The 22,500-nt window shown below is 33.4% G+C and overlaps 1 protein-coding gene across 4 annotated transcripts in view; it reads right to left on the bottom strand.

The window, feature by feature from the left end:
- Positions 1 to 22,500, bottom strand: part of LOC122631597 (ral guanine nucleotide dissociation stimulator) — a 31,297-nt gene that overhangs the window by 8,735 nt on the left and 62 nt on the right. Inside the window, exons 1-2 of one of the 4 annotated variants that reach the window (XM_043817504.1) lie at positions 22,417 to 22,500; positions 21,576 to 21,735 (exon numbers count right to left, since the gene is read on the bottom strand). The exon at positions 22,417 to 22,500 is cut by the window's right edge and continues 62 nt beyond it. In XM_043817504.1, coding sequence (XP_043673439.1) covers positions 21,576 to 21,605 — 30 coding nt within the window. In that variant the 5' untranslated portion in view covers positions 21,606 to 21,735; positions 22,417 to 22,500. Of the gene's footprint in view, positions 1 to 4,014; positions 4,523 to 10,744; positions 11,069 to 21,575; positions 21,881 to 22,416 lie in introns of those variants that run through there. The other 3 variants (XM_043817501.1, XM_043817502.1, XM_043817503.1) reach the window with 3 other exon arrangements.

The raw sequence follows: 22,500 nt of genomic DNA, 5'->3' as shown, positions 1-22,500 counted from the left end.
CGTATATGTATGTAAAATAATAAATTACATAATTTCATGTAACGACTCATAAAGAAAATATTATTGCAATTAAAAAAAGTAGGTAAGAATCGAAGCCATTCACATTTCTATACCTCAAAATGAAATAATCAAAGTCAGATGCATATTACCAAATATGATAATAAATAGATCTAAACAAAAAAATACGAGTAAATATATGCGATTATTATATAACACATACTAACACGTAAAAATAATACATAATAATATAACAACGATAATAAATATTATATATTGCAACTGGGACAAGTAATTATAGCGATCAATTCGATTTACACGTCTACGTCTAATGAAGTTACGAAACACAATTACAATGGCATGCAAATTATTCAAGACTATAGAGAATATTCGATTGATTTATAGGAAATTTGTACCGAATACAATCCCAAGACGTAGAAACTTTCTCTTCCTCGTCGTGACTATCTGAATCGATTCCTCACACAAGATTCCAAGAATGCTTCCGGAACCGATCGATTCGTCGATACTATCATTTTTGTACATAGGTATGCTTTCTACGAAATGATCCACGAACAACGATAAACATGTAGATTGCAAACCATAATTTCTTTTTCTTCTTTTTTTCAAGATTATATCATTAATATAATTTATACAAGTAGATATATACATATGTATTCTTACATGACGGTGTACGTCGATAAACTCGATTGACGATTTCATAATTTTTCTTTAAAGAAAGCGTCGCTGCAAAATCTCTTAAATTCCAACAACGTTTCTGAATTCTTCCATAATTTATTTTATATGTTTTACTAAAAAAAGGGCCAAGTTTGACATAAAAGAAAAAAAAAAAGAAAAAACAAACAAGTCTAATCATTTTACCATTAATCATGATCTTTTTTTATTTTAATGTTACGAACGAAAGAATTTATTTCGAATGACTAATATATATTATGTATATATATATATATATGAAAGAAACAATATGTGAGGTAAGAAAGAGATGACGAATAAAGAAAAAGAAGTAAAGAAAGAAAAAAGATTCTCGCGACAAAGTCATCGCGTGGGCAACGAGACTCGACGGAAGTTCAAAGAGCGAACGATAAAGCGGATCATTGCTAGCTCTAAAGAAGGAAAAGGTCGTTTTATACAGTACATGCATGTATGTATATACATATATAGATACTTAACAATAAATAGAAATGCATGTTAAAGTCGTTGAAAGTAGTCAAAGAACTTCAAAGAACGTATAGACATTTGTGCAGTCTTTCTTGTACTATCGTCATTTACGATTTGCACTGAACACGTCACAACTGTTAGCAAATCTTTTCCAAATGAGTTTTGATATTATAGTGATCTCAGTTACGTGGAATGCAACGGAGCGTGTGAAACCGCTTTGCGATCTTACGTTAGTTTTCTTTACTACATATCTATATACGTATGTATGTATATACACCGATAAATATAGATTACAGAGAAATTATCTTTTAATCCTCGTTTACGTTACAAGTAGAAAGAAAAATAGGACGTTTAACTTTTACACGTTTGAGTTTTTAACTCCAATAGATTTCAAAACAATGTTGGCATATTTGTGTTACACGGCCTCTTCGAAAATAATTAATACTAATCTAATGATATATAATAACTGTAATAGTGGAAACGTAATATATCTCGTGTTATTCCACGAACAAAAGGATTTTCTCACTTCCCTTTTGAATTCCGAATGAACAGAAATAAAGTTTGCGTTTCCGGTCAGGTAACGCATAATTACATGGTTCCGTGGTTAGACGTCGCGTTGCCACCGGCGTTAACTATTGCGGCAAGTAGCGGATAGACGATTAACTTTAAGTGTTTTATTTCTTTCTTCTCTTTTTTTCTTTCTTTCTTTCTTTTTAGGACCTAAGGGCTCGGGATGAGTCACGTGCCAGGAAATTAGATGTCACGAGCAGTTTAAGATTACAACTCGAGCCGCGTGTAAACGCTTATTACGTAGATCGTTAGATCCTATACTCTTTCTTCGTGATATTTTTCTAATCGACAGAAATCACAATATATAATTTTCTAACTATTGTATTAGAATGAAAAAAAAAAAAACGTTTTTCTTCTTTTTTTTTTTTTTAATCAAATTTCCTCGATAATTGCATCCAAGATATCCGAAAATATTTCATTTTTATAAATGATCTTCTTTTTAAAAAACAAAGAAACGAGAACGAATTGAATTTTGAAACTTTATGGTAAAATTTCTCAAACTTTCATTTCAAATCTTCGAATTTTTTTCTTTTTCTTAAAAAGACCTACAACAGGATCGAAACATGGTAGAATATATCTTAAATTACCATTCTTGAGTATAATCTTAACCCGATATAAAAATTCCAGGATTATATGTCATGACCTTCCCTTGTAAGTAATAAATCGTTCTTATTGCATACACATGTACTTACTACTTATTTACTATGGACTCGATCGAAGCGTGTACTACTATCATCGTATCCCCCACCATTTCCGCGTAGTATTAAAGACAACGATATAGTTCCGATGACACTGTGACCCTGATTATTCGATTACGTTGCTAACGCCTGTGCTTCGGGCTACTACGAGATATATACATATATACATACATGCATGCATGCATACACACATATATACCTATACTATATGAATATATATATATATATATATTCAACATCGTTATACAAAAAGAATTTGATCCACAGAGGAAGAACAATGTCGTCATTGATATTTATTATTTTCAAGGTTCCCCCGAGCGTCGACTACGTTAACACGAATGACATTTACTATCTTTATGATTTTTATCTCTTCATTGAATCCGTCAAATCGATCGAATTTTCCCATTGACGTCACTTAACAAATTGTAGAGTCTTAATGGAAAATAATAGATAATATCGAATAGAGAATGATAGAAATTTTATAAAAAAAAAAAGTGAAAAAATTTTGTTTCCAAGAAATAACTTTATCTTGATTTATTCTTCACAAAGAGCACTTTAAATTTTTGCAAAATTATAATGTATTAATATTGTATTTAACGTAATTTTAATATACATAATATGCGATAATATAATTTTTTATGAAAAAAAGAAAAGAAAAAAGATAATTACTACGTAATTTTCCGATTATTTTCATTTTCTATTTATTTAAATTTTACTTAACATCTATTCATTTAATATCTAATATATTTATCCACAAACTCTTGTGTCAGAATAAATACTATAAATTTTAAAGAAAATTTCTATTTAAAGCTCGTATATCAACTTATCGATTTCGATGATCGTACGAATTTCCATTGGTAAATAAACGAAAGGTAAAGAATAGAATTCCAGATCAAGGTTTCACGCCGCAAGCAAGACATTTAAAAGGTGCGTTCTTCTTACGCAATATCTTATCGAAACTGACTTAATCGCATTCTATAAACGACGAATCTCTCAAACGAGAGGAACGTTTTATTGTAAACAAACAAAAAAGAAACAGAAAAGAAGAGAAAAAAAAGAAGAGAAAAGAAAAGAAAAGAAAAGAAAAGAAAAGAACAGAAAAATCGAGACTCGCGCGATACGTACAAACCCACAAGCAGAGATACAGAGAGAAAACATACGAAGACGAAGAATCGAATGGAAAAAAAATGAAATATTCAACGACGAAAAAACTACGACAGAGCGAAGTAAAACATTCTAAAAAAAAAAAAAAAGAAGAAGAAGAAAGAAAGAAAAAGACAGAAAAAAGAAAATATAAATTTTAAAAAGAAAGAACAGTGAAAAAAAACGACGAGGGAGCAAGACAATGTGCGGAGAGATATCATTAAAATAAATAGATAAATAAATAAATAAATAAAAATTATACATACACACCTACACGTACGTACACACACATACAGAAGACGTACGAAATAATCAATGAATTATCAAAGGAAAAAAAAAAAGAAAGAAAGAAAGAAAGAAAATAAAGAGAGGGTAAGGGGAAAGAAAAAAGAAACGATCAAGAGTAGCGCTTTCGTGCGTGTCTCTTTACCTGCTGCACGTACCACTGCGTGGAATTTTGGTTCTTCCTTTGGCTCGGCTTGCAGGGTGCGCAAAGAAGAAAGGGTGCCAGTTTGTTGACGCCCTTAACGCTGGCCGCCGGCGGGGGCGACGTTGGGCTTAGCCCGTCATCCCCCAACACGGGCCACAGCATCCACGTCCTAATATCACTCGAACGTTTTTCCTCCCCTCCTTCTCCTCTTCCTCTTCTCTCCTTCTTCACCTTCTAATCTCTTTACTTTCTCCTCTTATCGGTACTATTTTCTTCCCCTCCCTCGAAAAAATGTCTTTTCGAGAAGGAGGGAGGGAGAGAGAGAGAGAGAAAGGAGAGAGAGAGAGAGAGAGAGAGAGATAGAGATAGAAATAGAGAAATAGGAAGAGAGAGAAAGAGAGAAAGATACTCTCTTTCTAAGCTCGTCGATACGTTCAAATTATTATCACCGATCTGCCTAACACATTTTTGTTTCAATCTTCTTCTCAGATAAAGTTCAGCCAACGATCTGTAAATTAGGGATTCGTTTGAAGTTGAAACCTTTTTCTATTAAGCGGTTATAACTGACGTGATCGTTTCTTCGTTCTGAGAATTCTTTATCGGCTTTAATCAATTTTCATAGAATTTTCTAAGAGACAAACAGGTTGATTATTTTTATCCACTACAGCTGTTTTCATCGTTCGACTGTAACGAAAGACAAGAGACTCGATAAGAGCGAATATCTGTCGATAAATAGAAAAAATAAAAAAATAAAAAAATAAAAAAGGAAAGAAAGAAAGAGAGAGAGAGAAAAAGAAAAAAGGAACATATTAAACGACGTAACAATGTCAAGAATAATAATATTTGCTAATTAACATTATCTTCGTAACAATCGAAATCTACATTCGAGAAATCGATATTTTTAATTAAATTGAACCTTCGATATACATATGTGTATTTATATATATAGTCTCGTTGCCAACGAGATAAATTCAGATGCGTACGAACGCATCGTACGTACGATGCAACAAGAAGGGTTAATGAAAACGATATTCCCGATATCGATTTTCGATAAGTAGTCGACAATTAATATCGGAAGGTCGTAACTTTCAATCGACGATGTGGTTTTCTTCGAGTCTTCCTCATTAATTAACTTCATTTTCATTCTCAACTTTGAGACTAGGATTTTTCTCGCCGAGAAATGATCGATATTATTATATTCGAGGGAGTACTCGATATCGGATTTTTTTCCTTTTATTCTCGTAAAAAAAAAAACAAAAAAAGAGAGAAAGAAAAAAGAAATTAAAAAAAAAAACGGGAGCAATCCTCGTCTAATATTAATATTCCATTAAATATTCCTAAATATAAATGAAAACTTTCGATATTTGTATCGATTCAATTCGTTCGTATCGAATTCGATATTCGTTCGTATCGCACGAATAAACAACATTTAAACGATCGAAAATCGATCCGTAAAACTTTTTTCTCCTTCCATTCCGATAATTTAACAGCCCATTTTTATATTGATTTATCGTTAAAAATACATCGTTCAAAGAAAAAGAAATGAATATGTATTCAATAAATATATAACGACTGTCCATTATAAACTCGTTGATGATAATAATAATCGTTGTCGTTAATTAAATAAATTTTTTCTTCTCTCTTTTTTTTTTTCCTTTTATTTCTTTTTTCTTCCTTTTGCTGGAAATTAGACATTGAAAAAGAGAAAGAGAAAGAAAGAGAGAGAGAGAGAAAGTAAGAGAGATGAAAAATGGTATTAAAAGACAACTTTATATAAAGACAAGAGATTACGTTCGTAACATTCTACAAACTCATGTATCCCAAAAAGATAAGATTGCTTTGAAAAATAAAGAAAGAAAATAAAATAAAAGAAATGAGAAGTAAGAGAATCTAAGAAACGAAAATACGTTGGACGTACGATAGGATAAAACGCAAAAAGATCGAACAAAAGTTCTCCACGATAAAAGTGTCGATGCCCGTCGACGCCTCGTTTCGATAAAACTCGAATAGCCTGTCACGACTTGTCACACGAGAGAAGGAAAGAGAAAGAGTGAGACACAGAAGTATGTAAATATCGAATAAACTATGTATACAACGACATTAACGAACCCCTGCAATTAAATTTCGTGTCGGTGACGAGCGACCGATATTAATTAAAACGAAACGAGGAACTTACACGTAATGTGTACGATAAAAATGCAACGAAACTACTTTCTCGATCGAATTCTCGTATCTACGAATTTTCAAAAGGACTATTTCGAATTTTTCTATTTATTACATTAATATTTCAAATATTTCTAAGAGTAAATATAGTATATATCATTTTATTGCGTCAGTCTGATAAATTGAATAAAAAAAATTTCAATAAAAAGAAAAAAGAAAAAAAAAATTGAGCGTGCCAGATAAATTTCTAATGATCTAATCTTAATTATTGACATCTCATAGAAAATGTCTTCCTTGACATTTAATCATTCTATGAGAAAAACATTGTCTTCCTAATAAGAATAAGTATTTATATTTAAACCTATATTGAATATAGATATATACATATATATACTTATAGAATAGATTCGAGAGAGATATAGGTACATATGTGTGTGCATGTGTAAATGCATAACGATGCAACATCCTGTCAACGGTATTCCGACGTATATTAATTTCATTAGAAACTAACGATAAATATGACGCCAAAGAGTGACTAACGTTTCCTCATACGATGATAATTGTATTGTACTTTACCCGGTCACCGAACGCCGAGAGGCGCAACCGATCTGTTTATATATATAAAAAAAAAAAGGAAAAAAAAAAGGATTAAAAAAGATTAGGATCGATTCTTGAATTTTCATATTAATAAAAATATATATATACATATATATATATATGCATATAATTTTTTTATTAGCTAATTTATATCAATTAAAAAAAAATATATATATATATACACACATATCCGATCTCTGGTTTTTCATATTTATTCCATACTTCACGATAACGTTCGTTCTCACTTATGCATCTCGAAGATAAAGAAGGCTACAAAAAAATAATAATAATAATAATAATAATAAAAGAGAAAAGAAAAAAGACAAAAAAAAATTAGAACGTGTTGCAGGTCGAAAAAAAGAGCGGAAAAATTTCGCAATCTCGTACGCTTCGCGAAAGAAATAATTTTCCCTGGAAAGAAACGAGGGCAGAGAGAAGTCCGCGAGATTTGCACGAACGCGTTTCTCTCCCGAGAGTCTGTCGTCTAATAGCAACCCCCTCTGTGTTTTTATCCCTTCCCCCTGCGTTTCTCTCTCTTTCGTCGTCATATTCACAAGCGACTTTCTTCGAGCGTACCATAATCTTCTATGTGCGTATGCATTTGTATTTGTGTGTGTGCGCGCGTCGTTGTAATGAGAATTATACTTCGTTGACACTCGCCAGATTAATCAAAACATTCTACCTATTCATCTTATCATACTGTTTCTTGCATCAAGTTAGCACAACCCTTTTATTTATCTTTTTCTTCTTTGTCTTCTTTCTCCTTTTCTTTTCTTTTCTTCTTTACAAAAAAATATTTATATTTCTCCGTTCTCGTCTGGATTATTTTCGCTTTATTCTACGTATATTTGTTTCGATGACAATAGCAAACTCTGTCGAAAAAGTAACATTGAAAAATAAAATAGAATTATTCGAATGAATCGAACGGAAAAGTTATGTACAATTTTCATTACTTAATACATTCATACATATTTTTCGAAATAATCCAAGGTAAAATTACAAAACGCTTTGAAACAACCTTAGAAAAGTATGGATTGAAAACATTCGAATAACTTGCCACGAATTTCGAGCAGATTTACTTGAATAAAAAAGAAATAAATAAACAGAAAAAAAAGAAGAGAAAGAGAAAGAGAGAAAGTAAGAATCGAAGAAAAGAAAAACAGAGAGAAAGAGAGAAAGAAGAAACCTTTTAGTTTGTTATTAGCATACTGGTTGAGAAAAATATTCCGACCTTGAGAATCTCCAGGTATTTCCTTCAAATTCTCTGAATCTCGACTGGTTTACAAAACATGACTCTTTCGTCCTCTGGATATTTTTTGTCGCGATTTGTCGTGTACGTTCGTACGCTTGCCCCACCAGCTGTGTCTCTCTAAATACGATCGATTCGATTTAGGTATTTTAAACTACGCTTTAAACATTGAACTTTACATTTTACAATGCCTGTTTTATATGCGACAAAATTACCCTACTTACACTTGAATACTCGTAAATAGGATGCGCCAAAAAAATAAGTCCGAAAGTATGGAATCCATCCAAAGCGGTGGAGGGCCATCGAACGTCATGACTAAAGATTCTTTGTCGTGCCCTTAATCGGGCTTAAACGAACTATTCATGCATATTTTTTTTTTTGCTTACGATAAATACGTATACCTACAAGATAAATACATAAATATTTCTTCCAATTTGAACCATCTTTCTTTTTCCGATTCGATAAACATACATACATACAGACAGACAGACAGACAAACACATGATGAAATATTTCATCATTTGTCTTAGATCTATCCGAGATTATCGAAAATTCGTGATCCCATCCTGGCAACATACCAGAGACTCTCCTTGGATCTAGTCTCAAAGTTATTCTAAGGAGTATCAATTAAGTGCTAACGTATTGTCGACGTAATAAACACGTCTTGCTCGACTAAGTTTTCTAATCTATACGCGAACTATATATATTAATAATATTACGAACGTGTACTATTGTCCTCAGGTGAGATCTACGTGCGTATGTAAAAAAAGAAAAAAGGAAAATAAAAAGAATAAGAAAATAAAAGATGCTGTTACTCCACAATGGACGTTCATCCTCGTTTTTTGTTTGTATCGGTATGACCACAGGTGTTCCTACGCTTCGCTCCTTATTCACCTCGAAAGTGAATTAGTTTAGAAGAAGTAATCAAAATCACAAGGTGTACAACAACGACGCTAGTCAACCCAACTAATGATCCGTAGACTGTTCTACTAGATAAATAGGCTAAGGCCTTGTTCGACGATCTCGTTCGACTTTTTCTCTCTGGCAATTCTACTTATACATATATTATATTCATACATATACATGTGTGTATGTATGTGTATATATATATATATATACACACACAGCACACGCAAACGGATAACAAGTAAATTCGCAAATCGTCTGACGAATTAGAGAAAGCGTTAAAATACGTTGCAATAAAACGAATCTGATGTTCCAAAGACTTTTCTATCGTTTTTTTTTCTTTTTTTATGTTATTTTCGTCGAAGAATTTTTCTTTGAAAAATCCTTAAGATTTGTATGAAAATATATACGTTATTTTGTATATAATGAATACAGTACTATAACGCTTTTATCTTTACGATATTATTAAAGTTCAGAAGCTTTCAAATTATTTTAAAACAATTAAAAAGATTGAACGTTCAGAAGATAAGTTTGAATAAAGTAACATTTGAAACAGGAGAATAATGTCTATAGGAAAAGTTTTGTCAATGATTGAAATTCGTACGAATTAACAAATTACAACGTCGTAGACACGTTTGAAATCATCGAATCGTTTTATTCATTGATATTCGTCATTCATATCGATTATCTAATTCATAATAATAAAAATATACAGAATGACGACGAGACTACAACTATTAAAAATTCATTAATTTAACCTAATGATTAAATAACTAACTTTAATCGTATCATACATACGTATAAATGTAATCATTGATCGAACGAAATATTGTTTCAGATTGATTCGTCACGTGCTTTAACAAGATTCTTTTTTATCAAGATATTCGTAATAAAGGAATGATACGTTTTACGAAAACACGTGCGCTGTCTCGTGTAACGTTATTGTTGTGAGATCAGAATGAGACTGACCGCTCCGGGGCACACGTACACGTGTCGGAGAACGTAAATACACATGTAAACGTATACAAAAACATAAATGTTATCGAAAGAATGTGTGAATATTTATATGGAATATTACGACTAAAGATTTTTCCTCCTTAGATCGACCTTCTGTAAATTTCTGATTAACAAAATTATTCATCAAGTCGTTGATTCGTTTATATCATATCAATTATTAGCATTTAAATTATTTTTGAACCTAGTATTGCAGATGTATATACATAAATTGTTTCTTTGAGAAACAAACTATGTAGATGCATAGCTATAGTAGTAACATCGAAAAATGGTTAATTCGGCAAAATGATATTAGATAACGCGAAATATATAACGATTATTCCGTTCCACTTAAAAAGTCTTATCTATCGATGACCCAGCTCTTTAATCCTAATTCAAATCCTATTTACTGTGAGAATCTAATAATACGAAAGTCGTATTAAACGCGTATCGAACGAAAATCGTATACACACACATACAATAAAAGTTCAATAAGAAGGGACATATTCAAAAGGAGGGAAGGACTCTTACCGTACAGAAAAATCTAAACAAAGTTTCGAACAACGGTATATCTCCAATCTTTCGAACTGCGAAACGATGAAAACGATTTTGTATGTATTTCTGTTGAAAATTCTCTTCCTTTATCGGGTCCTTTATCGAAAGTATACATTTTCTTTGAGACTAATCTTGAAAATTGATCTTTGAAATTCCAAAAAAGAAAATAAATGAATAAACAAATTAAAGGCAAACAAAGCTTCGTCAATTTCAACACTTTAGATCTCCGTCGAAGAAACGATCGCCAGATGTTAACCGGTTTTCTACCTTTTACAATCCTCGACTCTCTTCTCTCTCTTGTCTGACGAGAGAGAGAGAGAGAGAAAGAGAGAGAGAGAGAGAAAGGAATAAAGAAAGATCGAAAAAGACGCGAAGCTGGCGTCGGTCAAATTCCTTCCATAATGACGTATTCACTTAAAATTCACTTGAATATTCTTTGATCGACGAGTTTACGTAAACGTCGATAATACGAGAATATAATATAAAAAATGGCAAGATCCTATCGGAAACGTGTGATGATTCGATCGTCGTCAAGAACGAACAACGATAAAGTATACGACGCGATGTCACGGCAACGACTGACGCCGCCGGCTGACGAGAGATCTCGACGCTGGAGGGAGTCGAACCGAACCGAGCCGACTCGAATAAAGCCGAGTCGAACCGAAGTAGAGTCGTAAGAACGAGCCGCCGATCGACCGTATCCACACCGACCGCTTTCCTATTGCTACAGATTTTTTATTCATTTTCTTTGTTCCCTTATTTTTAGAAAAAATTATCTCGAACATAGAATCTTTCTTATTTCTTTATTTTCTCGACTAAAACAAATCTTAACCTTTAATATAACGATTTAATATAAACGAACCGCAACACAATTAACTAATTTCTTACGACGATCCTACTGCGTTTGTAATGATTAACGTAGATTATACATGCGATTATTATCCAACATTTCGTTTCCAATTACGAAAGAACACGAATCGTAGTAACTTCTAATCGTTTAACTATATACGGCACTGCACTGACGTCGGTAACATCGATGTTCGATTTTACCGAGGCATATCGCTTTCCGCTCTATCGGTAACTCGAACGCACGCATTAAAATTCTCCATGAATTTTCTTATCGCGCGTTCTCGAGTATGCGATAGTAGTATACTATACATTTCATCGATTTAATTCATTCATAAATCCAATGCGATATAAACGAGAAACGAAACACCTCGCTTGAAAAATCTGAAAACGATATTTTTTCCAAACGAATATACATATGTACGTAAATATTCCGATAACGAATGCTTGCGTCAATGGTTATAAGAAAATATGATATATGATATTAAATAATTTACTATAGTTGATATCGACGATCACGCAACGAAAGATCTTTGTATATTTCTATGATATCGAATATAATTTTTCATCTATTTTAGAAAAGACAAAATTAAGATTAAAATGTTATTTTACTTAATAGTTAAAACTAATACCGTAATTTGCTGCTGCTTTCGAGATGATCATTTTTCTACATTAGAATTATTTGCTTGATAATTAAACAAGTAGATAATTAAATTTTTCCCGCACACATTTCGAGATTCTGTTAGAAATGAAATATAGATAAATAACAATATTCGATTAATTTAGCAGGTACTTTTAAGATTTCACTTTTTCGGTTTTGCGAAGATTTGAAATCTCAATTTTTTCCTTCTTTCCTCCCTCGCGAATCATCTATTGGTCTATATCGTTGAAACCGTAACAAAAGAAGGGAAAAAGAAAAAATTGTAGAAAAAAAGGAAAGAAAAAAGAAGAAGAAAAAAAAACATAAACGATGTTTCTTTGTCAAGTAACATGAGTCACCAATAACTATCGTCTTATCTTTCGCATTTTATTTCATTTTACATTTGGTCTGCCATACCTAGCGCGTTTGTTTTTCCGTATTTTCCACGACCATTTCTCGTAATATATTAACCGCATCTAATTTGCATTTTACATTAATTCGCGTCGTTGCAACATACTGTAAAGAAAAAAAAAAAAAAGAGAGAGAAAAGAAAGAATACAAAAAGAAAAAAAATTAATGAACTCATCTATTTACTACGTTCTCTCTCGCGTTAATCATCAAAAACCTAACGTTCTCTATGTGAATAAAATACACAAATAAAATAAGTAATACGCATAACTGCGATTAATATGATACGAAATTGAATATTAATTCAATGAAATATTTGTCTCGTCTGGACGACCAGCCAGACTAGACGACAATTTACCCTCGCATTTACCCTCCCGATAAAACGTTGAGTCATCGAACTCGACTCATCCCTTCGTACTGGAGAGAACAGAAGTCGTCTCGATGTACGAAGGGTTCTACGATCTTTTGGTCTATTCAAAGCTTTCCGAGAAAATATCCTCTTTCCTTCTCTCTCTCTCTCTCTCTCTCTCTCTCTCTCTCTCTCTCTCCCTTACTCATTCTCTCTCTCTTTCTGAACGAATCCTTCGATATTATACATGTCCAACGATCTGATTTGATTTTTCCACTATGATTAACTTCGAAAGTATTAGTTTCACAAAAGAAAAAGAAAAATAGAAGGAAGATACAATGAAAATAATAAATTTCTAACATAGAAAGGCAAAAAAATTATGCAATTTTTATGTAAAAGGTTTTCCTATGAAAAATCAAATTGTCTGACGTTATATAACGATTACAAAAGAAAAAGAAACAAATGAATAAATAAATAAACAAATAGGCTTGAATCGTTTAAAAAAAAAGAAATGTTGAAATAAATTATCGAAATAATCGTTGTTTTAGTATAAAGCTAATCGATATCCACGCGATCTCATTGAAAGCGACTGCGCTAATGCTTTCATCCGCGTTTAAATGACGTAGAGATTTACGTAAATATGTATATATATATATATATACACACAAGTAAATAATTAACAAACAGTTTTAAAGACGTGACGTACGTTATTGTGACGTAATTCGACGTTAGAATCGACTACTCTTTACGTCACTACTCGTAACGTTGCACCTCGTTGAAAAAAATAGCCGACTCGAGATAAGAAATAAGAATTCAAGGGCACGAAACCGTGAGCGATAACGAGTTACGATAAGTATGGTTATGCATATAATTAAACACCATGCTAAATAAGGTATTCCCCGTTTTTCGCAGGAAATGATTCACCGATTGTCTATTAAAGAAAAAAATAAATAAACAAAAAGGCTTAGATCTAACCGTTTGTAAAAATACATTGAAATAATAAGTCACAATTCGTCGACTATTTGTTTAAAAAAAAAAAAAAAAGAAAAGAGAAAGAGGGAAAAAAGAGATGGAAAAAAAGGAGAAAACATTGAGAGAAAAAAGTTGCAGAATGAAATTATCGTGAGATTGAGCACCCCTGAAAGAGATTTTACGGAATGAGCCAGGGTATTTTTTAAAACCACAAATGTGCGGCGGACGCGGATAATTATGTCTTGGACTTACATTAATCGTTTTTCAAGATCCTTCGCTTTCGTACCAGCGCGCATATGCGTATACGCGAGAATCGCGTTTCTATATCTGGCCCCCTTCCCCCACCCTTTTTGTGGTCCACAAACTACTCGGCTGTTAACTACGATAAATATTTGAGCCTTAAGCAACGTACCGTACATTGACCTCATCATCCTCATCATCCTCATCGTCATCGTCATCATGATCTTTTCTGTATTCCGGATTGAATATTATATTACTTTTCCGTTATAACCCTTTTTCTGAAATCGACTTTCTAACTTATTCACTATTACATATGACTCGAATAAATCTCGAAAGTACCGCCTTATTACCGCTAAAAACCTACTTCGGATAGATAGGCTAGACAAAAAGAACTTGCTAGACAACGATTAATTTAAACTATAGCATTGCTAATGTAAAATCAACCATAAGGCGAGACGGCGTCGTCGTCGTCGTCGCCGTCATCGTCGTCGTCGTAGTCATAGTCGTTGTTGAAGAAGAAGAAGAAGAAGAAGAAGAAGAAGAAGGAGGAGGAGGAGGAGGAGGAGAAAGAGAAGGAGGAGGAAGAGGAGAAAGAGGAATCGTCGAGTCAACGACCGAGACGAGAACGAGACGAGAGAAGAACTAGATTTGGAAGAACGTAAATTATTCTCACAAGGACGAGAATAGAACGGAAAATGAAGATTAGATCCTTAACGTCGTGAACGTCTTCTCTTTTTGAGCCTGCACCTCTTGGGGAAGATATTCTTCGGAACTTTCACGTTAGAACACGAATTATTCTCAGCTTTCGGTTATTAAGAAACGCACGATGATTTTTCTTAAGCAGTGATTCTCAAAGTTAAACTAAATTCGTTCCATTCCAAACGTAAATCGAATTAAAGAGTATTAACAAATGAGAATTAAGAGAGTCATGTTAATCTTTCGCTCACGAGTATAGTGTTACCCTCGCTATTCGTTCGACCTTGAGCTCAATCCCCGTTCAAACATTTTCCTACGTTCATGCGTTCCCGTCCATTTTCGAAAGAGAACCTAATATCTATATCCTATTTAGCGAGGGCGTCAAACCTACGGTTAAAACGATTTAACGAATTTATTATACAAGAGACAAAGAAATAATGTACTTGGGAGCACACGATAGTTCGTACGATTCTTAGATCTTAACGTGGGTGTCTTCAATGATTCACGATGAACCACCACGCCTAACGACTCTTAAAGATTATCTACTTATTAACGAGATCGATCAAATATTTCATATTAGTGGATATGCTATCACGTATACGCCATTTTGCGAGGCATTCGATAAGTGTCGCATAAATTAACGAAAGGGTGAACTATCTATCGAAGATATCTTTTTTTAGCTTTCTCTTTAAATTTTTTAAAGACTCGATTCTTTAACGCGAATTAAATCTAACATAATTAAACTGTAATAAAATAATAAATTAAACTCTAATAGATTTTGTGCTTTTAATTCTTCATTTTCTCTTTCGAAACAAAATATATTGTACACACACACACACACACACACACACACACACACACACACGTGAATTGAAAACATCATTGATATTAAAAGATAAGTAATTTATTCGCGTAACTCGATTCTACAAAATTGCTATTGTCCGTCCTGTTCTCGACAAAGACAAATTGGAATAACCTTGACGTTCGTCATGCATTTCCACACAAATACGTACGAGTCCTCGCAAGAAGAATAAGAAGAAGTGAGATTATAAAAGACAAGGTCGTATTCGTCAAAAGAGTTAATCGGTTCAAACCGGTCAAATCAGTAAGTTCGAATTTAACTTGTTCGAATAAGAATGAAACTATCGGAAAATGTATGTGAGTAACGTTATCGGTAACGAATCGAGTACGATCGTTCGATCACGTAAGTTTAGACTCGACTCGTCGATGTAACGATTATTATTATATGAGACGAGGTGAAATACGAATCGTACGGTACGGTAAATGAAACTTCCATTTTTTCTAATCAACTTTCCAGATTCCGTTACGAAACAACATGAATTTGCCAATTCTTACGATCATTTAAAACGGCCTAACAACGACCGTTTCGCTATTTTAAATCTAAACGTTCTTCGAAGTATTTCCGATATGCTCTAATAATCTCTATGAAATATATAGAAACGATTGCGTTGTTATTCCATAAAAAAAATGATCGATCATGTAAACTGACCGACCATTGTTTCAAAACGAAACAATAACATTCCGAAAGTTTTACAATTTAACGCGATCCCATCGATATCAACGTATAAAAATAAGAACGAATTATTTTTAGATGGAAATTTATTATTTTAAGATGCACACCGATTTAAACGATTGCATTCCCGTTAATTTATTCGTAAAATTAATGACAATAATTCGCTCGTATGCAAAAGTATTAATTATTTGACTAACCAGTGTAAGTAAAATAATCAGAAATCAATAATTTCTTCGGATATCGTTAGTATGTCATAATGCATCGTTCTTACGAGGCGTGAACGACGATCGTGAATCACGCTTTCGTGTGAACATGCCTGTCGTGAGGATTGCCTTTGACGTCAAACACGATACCTCTCACAATCAGTCCTGATACGATCGAACCGGTTCGATTTTCAATCGTGGCAGTAGCAAGCGTGAAACAAAGGATGTTTCTATACAGATAAAAAGGATATTAATTCTTTCACTTTCTCTTTCTCTCTCAGTTGTTTTCAATCGTAGTTAATTAAACAGAAATTAAAAATCCCATTTGAACAACAGTTCCATGAATTATCCGATGATAAGGAAACATGAAAAAAAAAAAAAACTGAAACGAGCACGACAGCGTGATTTACGTTCGTGGTTCACGCCTCACGGTAATGCGGTATAACGCAAGACAGTAGCGAGAAAAGAGAGAGAGAGAGAGAGAGACAGATAAAAAGTGACACAATCGATACTCTAACGTTACACTTCCAAAAACGGTTCTTCGTGAACGATCGGCATCCCGTTTGTAAGCGTTCGTGTAAAACCCGTTATAAGACGATGCAACGAAAAAGTCGAGTACGATCGAGTAAAACACATCTCGAGTCGTCGAAGAGGAAAGGAAAGGAAAATGTGCTCCCGCGCGCACGATTCGCACGAATCGATCTTCCCACGGGGAGGCAACTCGATCGTGAGAAAGTCGGATGTCCATTTCGAATCGAGTGCAAACGCAACGTAGCGAAAGAGTTTCCTCCGGTTTTCTTTCTCCCTGTCTGTCTGTCTGTCTGTCTGTCTCTACCTACCTATCTATCGATCTATGTCTTTCTATCTATATCTTTTTCTCGAGATAGTTCGAGTAATACTGAAAATGTAAAACGTGTCTGGAAAGAATAGTTCCTACGTGTCGGCTCGGACAGGACGCGGTCACCAATTTTTTTCGTGACATTTCTGAAATCGATACGTCTCCTCGACTCCTCGAGGTTATTCTCTCGATTGGAACGGTCTCTCTTATAGATGTGTGTGTGTGTGTGTGTGTGTGTGTGTATCTGTGATGTAAGAAAAAACCTCGTATGTTACAATTTCAATAAATTTGAGTTTATACAATTAATTTGGTCAGCGGAATATAATTTATATATATTTTTGTCGGAAAAAGAATGCATGGAAATATATTTGCATTTATATCGTTATAAAGCAAAAAGAAAAACAAATAAAGAAGGAATCAACAACAAAAAAACAAAACAAGGAAACATTGCTAATAATAATAATAATAATAATAATATTGACGCGTTCAGAACTTTATAAAGAATATATATCTCGAAAGTGAAAACGTGTAGTAAGCGGCATTTTCCCTTAAAACCACAAACATATATATATATATATATATATACATACACGATCGAGATGATCGTATAAAACCTTTCTACGATTTCATATTTTCTATGTCTTAATGAATAAATGAATATTTGTGTGTAGGTGTATGGGTGGGTGTCCGTATGTTTATTAAAAAGAAAAAAGAGGACAATATTTTTTTTTATAGCATTCCGTTCTCTTTTGTGAACTCTTGTGTCGATCTTTGCGCTACATTGACTTCTTTTTTTTATCTTTTTCTCCCCCTCCCTCTCACCCTCTCTCTCTCTCTCTCTCTCTCTCTCTCTCTCTCTCTCTCTCTCTCTCTCTCTCAACTTTCTGCATTCCGCAACGAGACGAGACGAGACGAGACCCGACGCGCCTCGTTAGACTTGACACGTATTACTTTGCATTCTCATAAACGCTTTACCCCGGCCTACCTTTCCCAATAAACGCGATGATTCTGTTATATCGAATGAAACGTTTCTTTTACATTTAATAATAACAACAAATGAAATATATAAGAACAAATTGGCCGAACGATCTTTGATTTATTTCATAATAAATTCGAGAAAATTAATAACTTATTATCATTAACTCATAACTGGGAAACATATACCATCGATCATTTCGTGTTAATTAAAATTATTAACTCATTGTTGTAAAAAAATCTTAAATAATGTATTTAAAAAAAGAAAGAAAAGAAAAGAGAAAAAGAAGGAGAAAAAAATAGCATTACTACATTGCGTCTCCTCGCATTTATATCGAATAATATGCGTTTCGTTCGTTCCTTCGAATACAAGTAATGCATTCTAAGTGTTCCTAAATGTTTCCTTTGCCTTGACGTCGAGATTACTACACTATCCGTCTAACATAAAATATAAACTACTGCTCGGGGAGTCTCGATTGACTGCTAAGTACTTTACAAATGCGTTCACTTTCATTTAAATGCGACGATAAATTTTACGAAATTTCTCAAATGATTGTAACTCGGATCACGTTGATATGAATCTATATAATATAAAAGTTGTATAGATCTTCGTAATATTTAAAAAATATTTAGATTAATATTTTTATATAAATCTATTTAAACTTTTATAGAAATGACGATGATAATCGGTAGACAAATGCAATATACGTAAATAAGATAACGAACGGTACAAGATTAAAAGTAATAATGTAACAAAAAAAAAAAATAAATACACAATTATTACTCATAAATGTTTTAGCATAAATTATTAAGAAAAAAAAGAGAAAAAAAAGGAAAGAAAAAGAACAAGATCTTGTTTCCGTTTCAAGATCCTGGAGATCGAAGAAAGAATTGATTAAAAAAAAAAAATAAAAAAATAAGGATCGATAAAATTAACGAGCGTGTAAATATAGCAAAAGCGTGTCACGATATCGAACTTACTACCTTAGCTTACGAGTTTCATTGACTCTTGGGTGTCGTTGAACGCACGACCCTCGAATTCGGACTGTGACTGGAATGGTAAAAAGAATAGAATACACTGGCATAACGAAAATTCAAAAGACAACCAAGGAAATACGACTGAGGTCGTATATAACATTTACGTTATACGATTCTACTCAGAATTTAAATTTGTACCAAAGAAAAACATCAGGTCACTCGTTTGGTTACGAATAAGAATCGTAAATACAAACTCGTCATTCTACGAATCTTCAAATATTTGCAATAGAAATAAATATGGGCATAAGTATGTGTGTAAATACGTAAGTGTGTATGCATATACGTACATATGTACATATATATATATGTTTGTATGCACTGTAGACGCGTGTACATATTCCGAGAGACGTCAATGTTGAAAACATGAAATAAGAAAATTTCGAATTCTTTCGATACTTTAGATATATTTTTTCAAAACGAAGTATATTTACGAAGTCATTCGAGAATGATCGAGAGAGCTCACCACGTGACTCTAACCACGTGCCAATTTGTTACGTAGGATTTCATCGTCCATATGTGAGACGATCATTTTCACTGTTATAGAAGAAATCCCGAGTTTCTATCGCAATCCTTACGATCAACGTTGTTTCTAAATATTAAGTATAATTTTTCATAATATTTAATCGTTCTAATATGTATGTTATGTGTAAATGAATAAAATTTCTTATGGATTAATCCAATAAATAATCATTCTTATTATTATTACATATAAAATTATAAATTATTATTATTATTATTATTATTATTATATTTGTTTAAGTGCGTTTCATCGTGGGATAGTTTTAATGCACGAACTATTGATATATCTATTCATATACTACTATTGTATGTGTATATTATTGATTTAATAATTTACTACGACTATTTCACGTGTTATTAAAATTATTGCCTTTTGAATTCTGATATGTATGTTGCGTTGTAAACCGAGCTGAGTTAAATGCTTTGTGAACAAATGTAGAGTGATACCAATGATACTATTATTACTTCCTTTCTGTTGCCATATTCTCTCTATTTCTATTTCAAGTTGATCATATCTTTATCTATTTTTCTTTCTTCATATTTTGTTAATATATTTTTATCATATGGTATTGATGCATGTATCTATAAGAATAACTAATTTCTTACATTTTATCTCGTAATATGATGGCTTGTCTGTTATTAACGGTATCCCTATCTTTGTCTATATCGTTCTATCCAACTATAGTTTCTAGTTTTCACTTTCAATTATTATTTATGGTGTATGCTCGTAGTATGATGCATTGTTCAGATTTAAGTTTTATTTTTGTACTATTGTCTTGTGCTTGTTGTTATTCTTATTTTTATTATTATTATCATAATCATTATCATCATCGTTCACGCATGAATAGGATCATTCTTGAATTTCAAACATTTTCGTCGCTTAAATTTGCCGTCATTGAAATGATTTTACTTTCACGAAAGGGTCGTAAGAAGGAAGGACGCTACATCGTTAGCGTTTCGCTTTTAGGTGAAAGCGCCTGCTCGAAGTATATACCTACGTCATACGATCTCGTTTAGAGACATACCGGAAGAGAAAGAACGATACAAATCCGTCGCTCATATTTCACAAATTTCCTGTGAAAATGTAAAGAAGAAAATAAAGATAAAACAGGAAAGAACATGACGTCTAAAAGCATAGAAAATTTATAATCCTTCCATATAGATATATCTAAATTCAAAATTAAATCGATGATAACACAACGTGTTTCGAAACTAACTTTATCAAATCCTTTAAATAAAATATCAATTAATCGATTAAAAATAATAATAATAATAATAGATATGGCATATCAAAGGATATCGCGATACCTCATTAATATGATATATATATATATATATATATATATATATATATATTTATAATTATGTAGACGTTTGATCAGGTGCATTTGAAAGTACACGACGAAGCAATCCGAGCGATAACGAGCACCGCTTCGGTGTCTCATGGCTGCAATGTAACAAAACGAGACGATGGAAACGGAAACGGTATGGAGAACCGTCGAGCGTACGCACGCGAGCGTGCGAGAACGACCGAATGAGTGTCAGAGAGAAAGAGAAAGAAAGAACGAGAGAGAGCAAGTAAGATAGATAGACAGATAGATAGAGAAAAAGAGAAAGAGAGAGAGAAAGAGAGAGAGAGAGAGAGAAAGAGCGAGAGGGAACAAGTAAGATAGATAGATAGATAGAAAGAGAAAGAAAGAGAGGGAACAAGTAAGACAGATAGAAAGAGATGGATAGAAAAAAAGAGAGAGAGAGAAAGATGGGGAAAGGGAACAAGTAAGAAAGATAGAAAGAGAGAGAGAGAGAGAGTAAGGGAAAAAGAGAAAGGTATGATAATTACCAAGGAGTCGTCCCCATTGTCAGCGCTCATAGCCTGTCGCTAGCGCGAGGGAATCCGTACTCCTCCTGGTCTTCGTCGTCGTCGTCGTCGTTGCTGTTGTCTCTCCTCTTCTTCGCCTGACTTCCGAAAAAACGATGAGGCCCGACGTAATCTCGTCATTCTGCGAGTACGGCGACGTATAAGAATAACGCGGGAACGACGTAGCCTATGGTCAACAATGGGGATAATCTTTCGAGGGGCGCCTCGCACCTGTCATTTGGCATGGCAATGAGAGAGAGAGAGAGAGAGAGAGAGAGAGAGAAGCTTGCAGTCTTTCTCTCTCTCTCTTCCTCTTTCTATTTCTCTCTCTCTCTCTCTATATATATATATATATATATATATCCTCTATTTTTTTCTTCCGTTACTCTATCCCCTTCTTTCCGATGCACGCCAAAGAGGAAAGACTAGAACGGTTTCCGTATAAAAGAGAAAGAGAGAGAGAGAGACGCCGAATGAAAAAGAGAAAAAGAGAGAGAATAAGAGAGAGAGAGAAAGAGAGAGAAAGAGGACACTGACACACGAAACGTCAACGGCACTTGCACGCCGCACACATTAAATAGCACTATTTATAAAAACACCATTAATTAGCCATATTTGGCTTATGCACTTTCCGAAATAACCGTTAAAAACATTGTCCAATCTCATGCCCGTTCCAAATTCTATCGTCGCGATATCCCCCTAAAAAACGTTACAGACACGAAGTGTTCATACTCCTTTACTCGATGTACTCGTGTCCCTATGGCTTCTGTCGTTCCCGTTGTTCCTAACGAAATACGAAAGTATATGAAACGAACGTACAAACCTCCTCGATGGCTCACGGACAAACGCTAACTTCCACCAGACGGTCTCGGCGACACGAGAAACACACCACACCACTACCGCCACC

The sequence above is a fragment of the Vespula pensylvanica genome, chromosome 9, assembly GCF_014466175.1.
Source record: "Vespula pensylvanica isolate Volc-1 chromosome 9, ASM1446617v1, whole genome shotgun sequence".
NCBI lineage: Eukaryota > Metazoa > Arthropoda > Insecta > Hymenoptera > Vespidae > Vespula > Vespula pensylvanica.
The sequence above is the reverse complement of the archived record's forward strand: the minus strand, read 5'-3'. Positions and strand labels throughout refer to the sequence as shown.